General features: G+C 43.1%; 1 protein-coding gene across 3 annotated transcripts in view; it reads left to right on the plus strand.

Annotated features, from left to right (window-relative positions):
* The window catches only part of LOC143035147 (calcium-binding mitochondrial carrier protein SCaMC-2-B-like), a 194,337-nt gene that overhangs the window by 34,341 nt on the left and 144,996 nt on the right, over window positions 1-15,000 (plus strand). For 2 of the 3 annotated variants that reach the window (XM_076201769.1, XM_076201770.1), the window contains one exon: window positions 5,455-5,581. The exons of the other annotated variant lie outside the window; for it this stretch is intronic. In XM_076201769.1, coding sequence (XP_076057884.1) covers window positions 5,455-5,581 — 127 coding nt within the window. The remainder of the gene's footprint in view (window positions 1-5,454; window positions 5,582-15,000) is intronic. 3 annotated transcript variants of the gene reach the window in all.

Here is a 15,000-nt window from a genome sequence, read left to right on the forward strand (position 1 = left end):
GCGCTGCGAGTCGATACTTCAACTCTCGTGGGCGGGGAGTTTGTGTGTGTGTGTGAGTGAGTGAGTGAGTGAGTGAGTGTAAGGTCACAGTGTTACCCATAGATCGGTCATACGAAATATGAGCTCTCGTCGAGGAGGTTAATGGCTGTCGATCACGAGTCCAACACGTGATCCGAGACCATGATGAATCACACACACACACACACATAAACATACAATCTCTTTTGGCCGAATCATGTACACGCGGACTGCGTGACTTGGAAATCCCTTCGCATGCACTTGGAACCTTTCGTCGATATTTTTTGTTTTTGAATTTCTTTTCTTGGTTTCGTGCACTGTCGTCAGCGATCCTGGCTGTGCTCGGAACTCTCGTTCCTCGTGAAATGAAGAAAAGCTATGTCAGGTGTGTGGATCATGGAAGACGGTCAAATGTAATTTTTTTTTTTATGTTATACAGAGAATACTAGAGTGGTTGTTAGCCACGCACTAGCAATGCACATGTAATGTTTATTTTTTCCAGTATACAGCACAACCAAGTAGTAAACTTGTATATGCGTGATCTTATCCTCCTTCCTTTCTCCCACCCTTGTCACCGTCCTCTTCCCTCCCCCTTCCCTCACCTTCCGTCTTCTTTACTTCCCTTTCCACTCCTTCACTCCCCTTCCGTCCTCTTTACTTCCCTTTCCTCCCCGTTCCTCTCATTCCCTCCCCCATTCCTCTCCTTCCCTCCTCTTTTTTTCCCTTCCTTCTCCTTCCCTTCCCTCCGCCTTCCTTTCCCCCTTCTCTCCCACTTCCTTCCCCCTTCCCTTCCCTTCCCTTCCCTCCTCTCTTCTCTCCTTCCTTTCCCTCTTCTTCCGCCTCTTCCCTTCTCCTTTCTCTTCTTTTTTTCCTCCTCACTCCCCTTCCCTTTCCTCCCCTCCTCTTTTTCCCATTCTCTCCCCGTCCTATCCTATATTCCCCCTACACCTCTAAACAACACTCTTCTCCCTTTTCTACCCACAACCCTGCCCTTTCCCTTACCATCCCCACCCTACCCCTCCCCTTACCACCCCAATCTTTCCCCTCCCCTTACCACCCCCATCTTTCCCCTCCCCTTACCATCCCCACCCTACCCCTCCCCTTACCATCCCCATCCTTCCCCTCCCCTTACCATCCCCATCCTTCCCCTCCCCTTACCACCCCATCCTTCCCCTCCCCTTACCACCCCCACCCTTCCCCTCCCCTTACCACCCCCACCCTACCCCTCCCCTTACCATCCCCACCCTTCCCCTCCCCCTACCATCCCCACCCTTACCCTCCCCTTACCATCCCCATCCTTCCCCTCCCCTTACCATCCCCATCCTTCCCTTCCCCTTACCATCCCCACCCTTCCCCTCCCCTTACCATCCCCACCCTTCCCCTCCACTTTTCACCTCCCACCCTACTCCTCCACTTTCCACCCCCCCACCCTACCCTTCCCCTCCCCTTTTCACTCCCCACCCTTCCCTCCCCTTACCACCCTTGTAATTTATTTGCCTTCCTGGGGGGGAAACGAATGTCGATCGACCGGACGAGAGATGGGGGCGGGTGGGGGGAGGTGCCTAGGCAATGCTAACGTGACGACCCGAAGGGCTCTCGTGGTCAAGTTGCAACCAAGCGCCTTGAGTCGTCAGCAGAGGCGGGCGGGCACAGACCCTAACTGGTCGATGGCGGCGGCCTGGGGACATTTCGTCTGCTTCAGTGTTTTTTTTTTTTTTTTTTTTTTTTTTTTTTTATGTATATATCCGAACTTGTGTAAAGGTTATGCTTGGAGAAGGCAGGGTGGTGAGTGGGAGAGTTGCTGACTAGCAATGTCAGTATTTTGCAAATTTTAATATTTATTGTCGCATAAAATATCCTGTGGAGGCGGGACGGAGAAGAATTGTTTGATGACGTCATTCTCAGACATGGACGTTTCGGTCTGATATGCATGGCGGTGACTTGGAAAAATCTTGTTTCCTTCTGTTGAAGAGTGTTTATGGAGTTGCAGGGTTTTTGGGCCTTTTACGTTGTGTTCATTTTCCTTTGTCTTCCCTCACCCCTATTCCCATTTTCTTCCTGTTTTCTCCCTCCTCTCTTCTCCCTCCTATCTTCTCCTTCCTCTCTTTTCCCTCCTCCCTTCTCTCTCCTCCCTTCTCTCCCCTCCATCCTCTCTCTTCCCTACTCCCTTCTCCTTTGTCCTTCCTTCTACTTTCTTCCTTCTTTCTCCCTCTTGCCTTCACCCTCCTCCCATCTCCCTCTCCCTCCTCTCTCCTCTCCCTTGTCTCCTATCTCTTCCCTTCTTCCTTATCTCTCTCCTCTTTCCTCTACGCTCCTTCCTCCCGTCTTTCCCTTCCCTCATCTCGTTTCTCTCCTCTTCTTTCTTCCTCTCTCCTTACTCCACCCTCCTCCTTCCTCGGCCTCTACTCTCAATCTCGTTCAAACCAGTCCAAGCCCAGCTACTTCCCACCACAACCAGCGTCGGCGTTCCTTTGCTTGTACGAAGCAGTCGCTGTCTGCCCCAGTAGCCTACGATGATAGCCAGAATAAAAAAAGAAAAAAAAATCTCGTAACCAGCTGTGTCTTTTGGGACCAAGAAAGGCTTGCGAAGACGAGAGAACAAACCCACGTAATAATAGTAATAGTAATAACAATAATAAGTAAATCAATAAAATAAAATGTCGGGAACTGCGCTAAAAAAATTTAGGGTCTTTAGCAGCCTCGCAAAGGAGAACTTATCAAAACAAGACAACTTTGGAAACATGATGAAAATAAAGGTAAAATTTAATGTACAGTAGTAATGATAATAACAACAAAAACAGAAAGGAAATTCAGTCACCCCTGGAAGCAGTCTAGACGTCATGTTCTTGGTATGTGGATAATGATCCTTCACTCACCACTCAGCCGTTGTAACTTAATGCTCAACAAGCACAACCGTCGTCTTAAATCGCGTTAGATTCAGGTATTCTTGATAATGCTACAGGGAATATTTTGGCCCCAAATATTTTCCAAGCATCTTAAAAACTAAAAGTAAATCATGGACCGTCTTCATAGAAATTGTCATGTTATTCACACAGACTATAAATAAAAATTTCAGTCAAACAATTTCACCAGACACAGGTGTTGCAGTAGCTATTTAGATATCTTTATTACTGACGACACTTTCCCTGTTAATATTCACCTCATGTAACTCCTTTGACATTGGTTTGAAAACATTAGAACGTATTGAATAAAAGAAATATAAAACTGACCACAGCCATTTGTGACGTCATGTCACCGGTGTTTCGGGTATGTCTTCGAACGCGTTGTCGTCCTCAGTGACCTCGGCTTTGACTCCATGAAAAGAACGGGGGAAGGTCTTCCTGTTACAGGGTGACTGGGTGTGTGGGAGAGGTTGCATTACACCTGCCCTGGGCGCCTGTCGCCGGAAATTACCTGCAGAAGTCGTGGACGAAGACAGGTGCATGGAGGGTCGAAGTAGGTTGTGTCAGGGTTTGCGTGGGTAGTCGGTGTTTCTTGAGGCCGAAATCGTCTTTGTTACTGTGGTGAAGGAACACGATTCTCTAAATTAATGTCGCTGCTTCTAGCAGTGCGTGCGTGTGTATGTGTGATTCATCGTTATCTTAGATGATGTGCCGGACTCGTGATGGGCAGCTATTTCCTTCCCAGATGAGAGTTCAGAGCTTATATTTTGACCGAACTCGGGGTGCATTTGGTCGATTGGGATAACCTCACCAAGGAAGTCAAGAAATAAGAGTGAGGGAATCAGCAGAGGGGGGTGGGGGTAACCGGATCGTCTGCAGCCGGCTGCGTCTTCTGCACAGTCTGTGCAACAAGTTCGTCAGCGTTTTGATAACATGCAAAAAAAAAAAAAAAAAATGGCGTCAGGTTACATGTGATCGGAAAAAAAACCTGCTGTCATCGGTTGTCATGGTTACGGATGTAAAAAAAATTTTTATTCGTGATGGGAGTCGAGTAAATGTATAGAATCGTTTGTAGTAGTGAATAGGTGAAGAGTTTGTTGTTGTAGTTGTTGTTGTTGTTGTTGACACCCTCTATGACCCCAGTAGAACGAACAAACCTCGTTTTAACAACTTGGGGTGATGTACTTGGTTGATTTTGTTCTGGTCAAGCTTGACAGGCGATTTATATTCGGCTCAACGGGTGTCAGATGCGGACCCAGCCCTGAATCGAGTTTTGATCGACCGGGACCCACTTAAGGAAGGAGTCTGACCCCCCCCCCTCCACTGTCTGTAACCTCGCTTCTCGTTAACCAGAACAAAATATGTAAAGGGAGGGGCGCTGTACTTTTTTCAGTTTTTTTTTCTGGTTCAATGTAAATGTGTCTGCGTACTTATGACGTCATGTCTGTAGTTTATGTCCTTTTGTACCTCCTAACCTTTATTCACCCACCTCCTCCTCGTCTTCCTCCTAGTTTTCCTCCTTGTCTTCCTTCTCGTTTTCTTCCTCGTTTCCCACCTCGTCTTCCTCCTCGTCTTCCTCCTTGTCTTCTTCGTCTTCCTTTTCCTCCTCGTCTTCCTCCTCCTCCTCGTATTCCCCCTTGTCTTCCTCCTCCTCTTCCTCCTTGTCTTCCTCCTCGTCTCCCTCCTTGTTTTCCTCCTCTTCCTCCTCTTCCCTAGAAGGCACTCGTTCCTCATCCCTCGATGGACCACTTAGCACAAGTGGAAGCGTCACCCCCCTCCCCTCTCTCTCTCTCTCTCTCTCTCTCTCTCTCTCTCTCTCTCTCTCTCTCTCTCTCTCTCTCTCGACCCCGCCTCTACTGGGATCAATTGTGCTGTCACGCTTTTTCATTTTTATTATTTTTTTTCTCCAGTTTCAGTTCGAAGTGCTTCTTTGTTTAAATAGACGTATTTATTTATTTATTTTTGTGTTGATTTATTGATTAATTGAATTATATTTATTTTAATTTTATTTCTAATTTGTTTATTATGCTATCACTTATTTTTATTTCTTTTTTATTTATTTAATTTGTTTTTATTTGTTGATTATTTATTATTATTATTTTTTTGTTTATTGATTATTTATTTATTATTTTATTTTATTGTATTTATTTTTATTTATTTATTATTATTATTATTATTTCATTTATTTATTTCTATTTTTATTTATTTATTTTTTTCGTTACAACCAATATCCACACCAGGTCTAACAACCGCCTCCCGCTCCACTCTGAAGGTGCGGCGTTACCAAATGCCCGCCACGAGGAGGCACCACGCCCTTCTGAGGGGTCCAACGCGTGTCAGCGGAAACCCAAGTTCCTCTCCTCCTCCTCCTCCTCCTCTTCCTCCTCCCTTGGGGAGGTCCTCCACATCCCAATCCCTGAGAACCTCTAGGAGCCTCAACGCCTCGCCCCCCACCCCCCCAGAGGCCAAGTATCACCTACTAACGACACCGTCTCTCTCTCTTTCTCTCCCCCCGTCGGCGGCGCCACTGCAGTACTTCATCAAGAAAGCCGACGCGAATGCGAGCAACGACTTGTCACTGGCCGAGTTCGTCAACTATGTGCAGGAACACGAGAAGAGGCTGCTCCTCGTCTTCCACACCCTCGACGCTAACAGCGACGGTCAGTAGATGGTCCTCCTCCTCATGGGGGGTGCAACACAACACACGCATGAGGATACACACGTGCTCATAGACACTCACGAACACACACACACACACACACACACACACACACACACACACACACACACACACACACACGGAACTTTCTATTGAAGGCATTCTAGTCTCTTGCAGTCTCCTCCATTGTTATGGTCACACACACACACACACACACACACACACACACACACACACACACACACACACACACACACACACACACACACTTTCAACGAACGGACGGCTTGAAGAACGTTCTGAAGAAAAGTGAAGATTGTGGATCCCAACGCAAAGAGAAGTGCCTTTTTGTATTTACAGGGTGGGGGGAAATTGCTCGTGGGGTAGTGGGAAAGTAAGGAAAGAGGAGAAGGGGAGGGATTGCTGGGAAAATGGAAGGTAATGAGGAAGTAGAGGACTTGGTCCAAACAGACCGCCGTAAAGTAAACAAACGACCACAAGACGAGCTGGAGGACGACGGAATGTCTAATAAGAATGTAAAGATTAGAAGTATAGATAGGAACAATACAGTAGAAAGTGATGAGAATATTTTCAAGGGATTTAAAGAGAGTGGGGGGGACACAAACCCCCCCCGACTGACAAGACTAGAGAAGAAGGTTGATAAGGTGATCGAGGACTTGGAGAGTAGGTTAGGTCATATGAACACCATTTTACAAAGGGTTGAAAGATTGGAAGAACTGGAAAAGGCGAATAAAAACTTAACTGATGAAATAGAAGACCTAAAAAGACAGTTAAGAGAGGTAAAGGTGGAGAATGAGGAATTGAAGAAGAATAGTAAAGAAAACAGAGAAACGATAGCTAAAGAACGTAAAAATTGGAAGAAAACCCAAGAAGGAAATAAGGTTTCATTCACTGACATAGTCAAACAACAATTGAAAGAACATACTGAAGACTCAGTTATTAAAGTGATGAGACAAAAGGAGAATATAGTAAGGGATTTAGCAGACAAGAAGAAATGTATAATTATATTAGGAATGGAAGAGAAACACAACACAGATAGAACCACAAGAATCAAAGAGGAAAATGAAAAAGTAAGCCAATTACTAGAATCAGTTCAGGAAGATGAACCAGAAATTATGAAACAAATCGAAGAGAAATTTAGACTCGGAAAGTATAGCACAGACAAGACCAGACCAATTAAGATTAAATTCAAGTCACAAACAACGGCAGAGAATATCTTATCCAAAACAGGGAAACTAGCAACAAGTGAACAATACAAAAAGATATGGATAAAAAGAGAAATGAATAAAGAGGAAAGAGAGGAAGAAAAGCAGAAAAGACTGGAAGCTAAGGCAAAAAACGAGAACAGAACGGAGTCAGAGAAAGAGAGATTCTATTGGAGAGTAGTGAACATGAAACTAAGGAAGTTCGACATACAAAAGAAAAACATAAGGGAAACAGAGAACACAATGGAAGTGGCAGAAAACTAAGAGTGTCTTACACAAATATAGATGGATTAATAACAGGATTGAATGAGCTGAATGATTATTTGAAAGAAAAAGAACCGGACATAATGGGAATTGTAGAAACAAAATTAAAAGGCCCACTACCACCCAACAGTGTAGGACATGATGCATACAATTATTGGATTAGAAACAGAGAGAAAAAGCAAGGGGGTGGAGTTATGTTCCTGACTAAGAAGGATATAAACGTGAAAGGTGTCATATATGGAAAGAATACAGTAGAGATGATTATGATAGAAGTGGAAGACCGAGATAAGAAGAGCAGAAAATTTGTGATCAATTATGTGCCTCCGAAAACAGCCTCATGGGAGGAGAGTGAATATAAAAGTATGTTAGAGGACACAAAGATAGCATTAACTAAAATAATGGAAGACGGAGGAAGAATAGTTATGATGGGCGACTTTAATTGCAAAGAAATCTGCTGGGAAGAAATGACAGTAAAGGGTGGTGATGACTCATGGGGAAATGCTCTACTTGAGATGATTACTGACCATTCAATGACACGATGGATACAAGAGAACACTAGGTATAGAAATGAAGAAGAACCATCGAGGCTAGACTTAATAATTACATCTGAACCTAGAATAGTGGACAAGATTGAATATAAAACACCAATAGGTAAAAGTGACCACATATTGATTGAACTGGAACTTAATGAAGAAAAATATATGAAAAGAAATGAACAATATAGAAAAGGAAGAATGATGTATGAAAAAACAAACTTTGATAAAATAAGAGAATTCTTCCAACAAGAAAACTGGGAAGAAATATACAAAGAAGAAACATCAGTGGAAGAGAAATGGAATATTTTGACAAAAATTTACAAAAAAGGAGTGGAAAAGTATGTCCCAAGACAAAAACAAGAAAAAGAATATGTAAAATGCTGGTACAACAAAAGTTGTAGGGAGTTAAAAGACAAAAGAGACAAAGCCTGGACCAGATGGAAAAAAGACAGAAGACCTGAAAAATGGAAAATATATACTGGTTATAGAAATGAATATGTACAAAAGTGCAGAGAGGAAAAAAGAAAATATGAAAAAGATGTTATAGAAAAGTGTAAAGATCAACCAAAACTATTCTACAGATTTGTAAACAATAAACTGAAAAACAAACAAGACTTGGAGAAATTAAGACAAGGAGGAGTTGAATACACTGAGGAAATGGAAATGGCAGAAATTATGAACAAACATTTTAAATCAGTGTTTACAAGGGAAAATATACAACATGAAGAGATTGAGTGGAAAGAAAAAGTCCCCCCTATGGAAGAAATAGAAGTAACAAAGAATGAAATATTGACACACTTGGGTAATTTTGATGTCAGAAAATCGCATGGGCCAGATGAAATAGCAAACTGGATTCTGAAAGAATGCAGGAATGAACTGGCAGACAAAATACATAGCATAATAAGCAGTTCCTTAAAAGAAGGAAAAGTTCCAGAAGATTGGAAAAAAGCAAATATAGTACCTATATATAAAGGAGGAAATAAAGAAGAACCTACCAACTATAGACCAGTCTCTCTAACAAGTACAATAGCAAAAATTTGTGAAAGAATTATCAAAAGTAGATGGGTAAAATACTTGGAAAAAAACAACGTACTAAATCCAAGGCAATTTGGATTCAGACAAGGACGATCATGCGTCACCAATTTAATATGTTTCTATTCAAGACTAATAGATATAATACAAGAAAGAGATGGATGGGCTGATTGTGCATTTCTAGACCTAAAAAAAGCTTTTGACAAAGTACCACATAAGAAGTTGCTTAAGAAATTAGAATATGAAGGAGGAATACAAGGTAAATTGCTAAATTGGATGGAAGACTTTTTGCAAGAAAGAAAAATGAGAGTAGTGATAAGAGATCAGCACTCAAAATGGAATGAAGTAATAAGCGGTGTCCCGCAGGGAACAGTTCTGGCCCCAATAATGTTTGCTATATATATTAATGATATGGATGAAGGAATTGAAAGCTATATGAGCTTCTTTGCAGATGATGCAAAACTACTGAAAAGAGTGAAAACTGAAGAAGATTGTGAATCACTACAGAGAGATCTAAATAAAGTACAAGAATGGAGTAGGAAGTGGGAGATGGAGTTCAATACAAAAAAGTGTAGTATAATGGAATTTGGAAAAAGCAAAAACAGAATAACAGGATCATATAATTTGGGAGAAGAAGGAATAAAAAAAGTAGAAAATGAGAAGGACCTGGGAGTCATTGTTATGAATAATATGTCACCTGAGAAACATAAAAATAAGATTTTTGGAGAAACTTATAATTTAATAAGAACAATCAAAGTGGCATTTACATACCTGGATGAAGAAATGGTGAGGAAAATCCTAATCACCCTGATAAGACCAAGATTGGAATATGCAGCAACGATATGGTCACCAAGTACAAAAAAAATGTATAAAAAAACTTGAAAGAATACAAAGAGCAATCACAAAACTGGCACCAACACTCTCAAAACTATCATATGAAGAGAGACTACAAAAACTTAAACTACAGACACTAGAGCAAAGAAGAGAGAGAGGAGATTTGATAGCTATTTACAGAATCATGAAAGGCATAGAAATTACTGATAGAGAGAATCTGATAAAATGGGATGACAGAAATACAAGAGGACACGGAAAGAAAATAAAAAAAGACAGCTATAGAAGAGATTTGAAAAAGAACAGCTTTCCTCACAGAGTAATAGACAGTTGGAACAAGTTAGATGAGAAAGTGGTGTGTGCAAAAACAATACATGAATTTAAAAATAGTTTAGATAAAATGAGATATGAAGACGGGACCCCACGAGCATAGCTCCCCTTCCCGTAAAATACAACTAGGTAAATACAACTAGGTAAATACACACACACGCGCGCGCGCGCGCGCGTTTGGTATCACGGCAGGTGTAGAAAGAAGGAAAAGAGGATATCAACTTCTTGGCTAACATTTCATCGTATTTCTGAGGAGGGCGCCGAGCGCGTTTGTGTCTGTGCATTTTACACATATTCACACACTTATACTTCGTTCCACGAGCGCCTGATTTGGCCTCCGGCCAAAAAATGATGTTCAGGATTGCACCTTTCCCCCCTCCCCTTCCCCCACTATTAACGTGATCTCTAGCACCATACCCCCATCGTTTCCACTTGTTCACATTAGCGGTTTGAACTGCGGAGTTTCATTTATAATGTAAGTCAGTGGAGGCGTTCATATGCAACCGCGAAGTTTTTCCTTGACTATGCGATACCGCCGCCGTTTCCGCGCGGTTCAAACGGGTCGTGTGAACAGGGCCTTAGTGTAAAACCCTCAGTTTATATTCATGTACACACTCCTCATTGCATCCTCCTCGATATATTACAAAGGATTACAAAGGCGGAGCATGCCGACAGGAGACCTTTTGATCCATATCTAGGTCGGATGCAAAAGAAAAATAAAATCATATTAATAATATTCTGAGCGTATACCCATCCTTATCTCTTGCATCATAAATTATCATGGGGATGATAGATGGTAATGGGCATAAAACTGCCTAGTGTAGGCCCTATGGTCTTTCGCAATCTCCTCCATTCTTATGTTCTTATACATAGCTCATCTTAGCCTCTCCATCACCCACTTTCGTTCCTTCCGTACCTCATCATCACCTACTAACGCCCATTCCAGTCTCCCGTCTCTTCTCGCATCTCCATCCTCTATGTCCTTTGGCCATTCAGTGTTTTGTTTCTTTTAATCTTCAGGAGGGAACTGGAGACCTGTCATCCTATCTACCCATCGTCACCATGTATCATACTCCCATCGTATTCTCAGTTAAACTTCCCCATTCTATGACTCCAGGTTCACCTCGTTCTTATTACCCATAACTCTTTACCCCTTCCTTGTTATCCATATGTCTATACTTCTCTGTTACCCGTTACTCGTTACCCATTCCCCATTACTCCTTCCTTGTCCCTTTTTTGTCACCTTTCTCTCGTAGCTCGTCCCTATGATCTTCTCTATTACACCTGTCTCATTACATAGGATTACAAAGGCGGAGCATGCCGACAGGAGACCTTTTGGTCCATAACTAGGTCGCATGCGAAAAAAATATATAATAACGATAAATGAATAGATAAATAAAAGTGATAAATAATGATAAAACAAATAAATGCATAGGTATAGTTAAGTGATAAACAAACGGGTAAATAGTAAATTATAATAAAATGGCATATACATACATACATATATATACCAAAGGCTTTTTCCCCCTTACATGGGGGTAGCCAAAAAGAAAAAGGCATAGAAATCACTCCCACCCATTTCATTTCCCATATAATCCCCTCCCCTCCACCCTCTTCCCTCCCTCCTATCTTGGCACCTCCTGGATGACGGGTCATCCCTGCATCCTGTCCACTGCCCTGGGTCAGAAGCAGTGTCGCAAGACACAGCACATCCACAGCAAGGCCGCTTCGTAAATTCGGCGACCCCCCTCCCCGTCCCCTCATGCAGGAAAGGAGAAGACGGGCTGCGTCAATTTTTTTTTTTTTTACATCCTCACCCCCCCCCATCCCCCACCCACTCCCCCTCATGCATCACAGCCTCATCTATACACAATCCTTCTCCATTCACCCCTATCTTCTGTCCTCTCCCGTCCTTCCTCTACAGACATTCCTCTCTTTTGTAAAGCCCCTTTCACCCTATCCATCCATCTCATCCTAGGACGCCCCCTCATATTCACTCCTTCCACCTCCGCCTTCCACACTTCTTTTACTAATCTTTCTTCACTCATTCTTTCCATGTGTCCAAACCATCCCAATATTCTTTCATCAACCCTATCTCCCAGCTCCCTTTCCACCCCTGTTCTCCTCCTCACCTCCTCATTTCTCACTCTATCTAGCCTAGTAACCCCTATCATACTTCTCAGACATTCCATCTCAAACACATTCAAACTCCTTCTCTCTTCCTCTCTTATGTTCCATGTTTCTGCCCCGTACATTGCTGTTGGCACAATCACTCCTTCATATAACCTCCTCTTAGCACCCATTCCCAGATGTCTATTTCTCATTACACTTTTTAATCCACCAAGGCATTTACTCGCTTCTCTCAGTCTACATTCTACCTCCACCTTCACTCCCTTTCCTGTCACATTCGCACCCAAGTATCTGAAACCATCCACTTCCTCCAGTTTCTCACCCTTAATGCTCACTTCCAGCCTACTGTCACTCTCTCCCCTTGTACATCTCACCTTACTTGTGCACACATTTATCTTCAGCTTCCTTCTTTCACACACCTTCTCAAACTCTGTCACTAACTTCCTCAATCCCTCCTCTGATCCTGCTACAAGCGCAGTGTCGTCGGCAAACAACAACTGGCTCACCTCCCACTTTTCTCCATTTTCTTTAATCATCTCCAACCCCTGACCCACTACCCTTGCATTCACCTCTCGCACCACCCCATCCATGTAAAGATTGAACAGCCAGGGCGACATAACACACCCCTGACGAAGTCCCACCTTTACCTCAAACCATTCACTCTCTCCATTTCTAATCCTAACGCAAGCTCTACTACTCTCATAAAAACTCTTGACTGCTCTTAACAGCTTTCCTCCTATCCCATATATCTGCAGTACCTCCCACAGTGCCTTCCTGTCTACCCTGTCGTAAGCCTTTTCCAGATCCATAAAAGCCCAAAATACATCCTTACCTTTTCCTATAGCTTTCTCACATATCTGTCTTGCCACAAAAATCTGATCTACACAAGCCCTACCTGTCCTAAAACCACACTGTTCCTCACCAATTACTCCCTCTGTTCCTCTCCTAATCCTCTCAATCAAGACCCTTCCATAAGCCTTCCCAACTACACTCAACAACCTGATCCCTCTGTAACTACTACACTCACACTTGTCCCCTTTTCCTTTGTAAAGCGGAACTATACAGGCACTCCTCCAGTCTACTGGCACTCTACCCTCTCTTAAACAAACATTAAATAACCTCACCAGCCAGTCCACCATAACTGTACCTCCTTTTTTCAGACATTCTGCATGGCATCCATCCAACCCAGGTGCCTTACCTGCTCTCATCATCTTAACAGCTGCTTTCACTTCATCCTTCTTTATTTCTCCTCCATTTTCCTCACTCATCACTCTCATTTTCTTGGCGCTTCCCACTGCAACTACCTTTCCCTCCCTATCCTCCTTCACATTTAGCAACTCCCTAAAATACTCTGCCCACCTTCCTCTCACTGCCTTCTCTTCCATTATCATCTCTCCGTCTGCACCTTTTACCTTTTCTTCTCTACTTGATTCACCTCCTTTTCCTCTTTTAACTTCCTTTCAAAACATCTTTTTACTACTTTCAATATTTTCTGTCATACTCTTACCCCATTTCACATCTGCTCTCCTCTTTGCTTCCTTTATCTTATGCTTAACTTCCTTTCTCTTTACTTTGTACCTCTCATACGATTCCCTCGTCCTAATTTGTAGCCAATCTATGAATGCCTGCTTTTTCTCTTCTACACCCTTCTTTGCTTCCTCATCCCACCACTCACTACCCTTCCTTCTATTTCCTCCTGTCCTCCTTGTTCCACACACCATCTTTGCACACCTTATGACTGCCTCCTTGAACCATCCCCATTCCTCCTCCACTCCTAGTTCTACTCTATCCTTTACTCTCTCCCACTCCTCTCTCAACTTCTTTTTATACTCATTCTCCTTTTTTTCTTCATTTAAGCAGTTCACTCTAAGTACCTCCCTACCTTCTGCCCTTTTCCTCTTTCTCCACCTATTCTCCCCTTAGAACATGTACATCCTTAACTCTTCTAACCATACTCCTGGTCACCACTATATAGTCCATTAACGCTCTATCTGCCACCCTTCCATCCTCCAATCTCTCCCATTTGTACTTATGCGTGATTTTCTTCTTAAACACTGTATTTGGTATCATCAACTCTCTTTCAAGACACATCTCCACCATCAACTCTCCACTACGATTTTTGCCTCGAACTCCATACTTTCCAATCACTCTGTCAATTGGTTCATTTCCTACCCTAGCATTTAGGTCTCCCAATACAACTACATATAACTAATAATAAATGAAAATCAAGCATATAATGATAAACAAACAATAACAAACAAATAAATATATTATCACCTTTACTTATTTCCCCATTACCCCTGTCACTCGGCCCCATTATACCTATATCCCCATTCACGTTATGCTTCCTCAAGGAGGTAAGGAGCTGTCAGCACTGAATATTTACTGTAATCACATGGATGACAGGGCCGGACTCGGTGTTTGCTCGTGCGTTCGTTCGTTCGTTCGTTACCTGACGAGGCAGGAAGGGACGGTAGGGCAGAATGACTTGTCATGAGGCCCATTGTTCTTATGGATCACTGTTGTGTCCTTGACGATCAGGGAGATATCCCATCACGAGCTGTGCCAGCCAGTCCCCAGCAGGCGGGGGCATTTTGTTCCTTCCCCCAGAAGGGTTCTTCCCCAGATACTTAACGAGGTTCCTGGTGTCAGGATGTAGCACCCCCATGCCCAGGCGAAGTTCCTTGTATCCATGGGGAGATCCCCAGTTGAGATGCTCAGTACCCAGTCGTTACCCAATCGGGACGCCTTGTATCCATGCCGGTTGCTACATACCCAGATGAGGATCTCCATCCCAAATGAGAAGTGTTCGATACTAGTGGGTGGGGTTGGGGGGTGTATACCCTGGTAGAAGCTTTTGGTTACGGAGTTGGGGGCCACTTCATGCCCATGTACTGTAGGGAGCTCTTGGTCCAAACGGGGCGTTTTCTGCCTGGATACGGTGGCCTGACCGGAATGCTATATGTCCCAGAGTGATGTGACATGACTTGGTAAAAAACTAATAATGCTCATTCAAGGGAGCTCCGTGGGTTAGCCTGGAGTGGGAAGGGGAGGGGAGTCAATGCCGTATA

Source organism: Oratosquilla oratoria, chromosome 18, assembly GCF_046742065.1.
Source record: "Oratosquilla oratoria isolate Oo_2021 chromosome 18, ASM4674206v1, whole genome shotgun sequence".
Lineage (NCBI taxonomy): Eukaryota > Metazoa > Arthropoda > Malacostraca > Stomatopoda > Squillidae > Oratosquilla > Oratosquilla oratoria.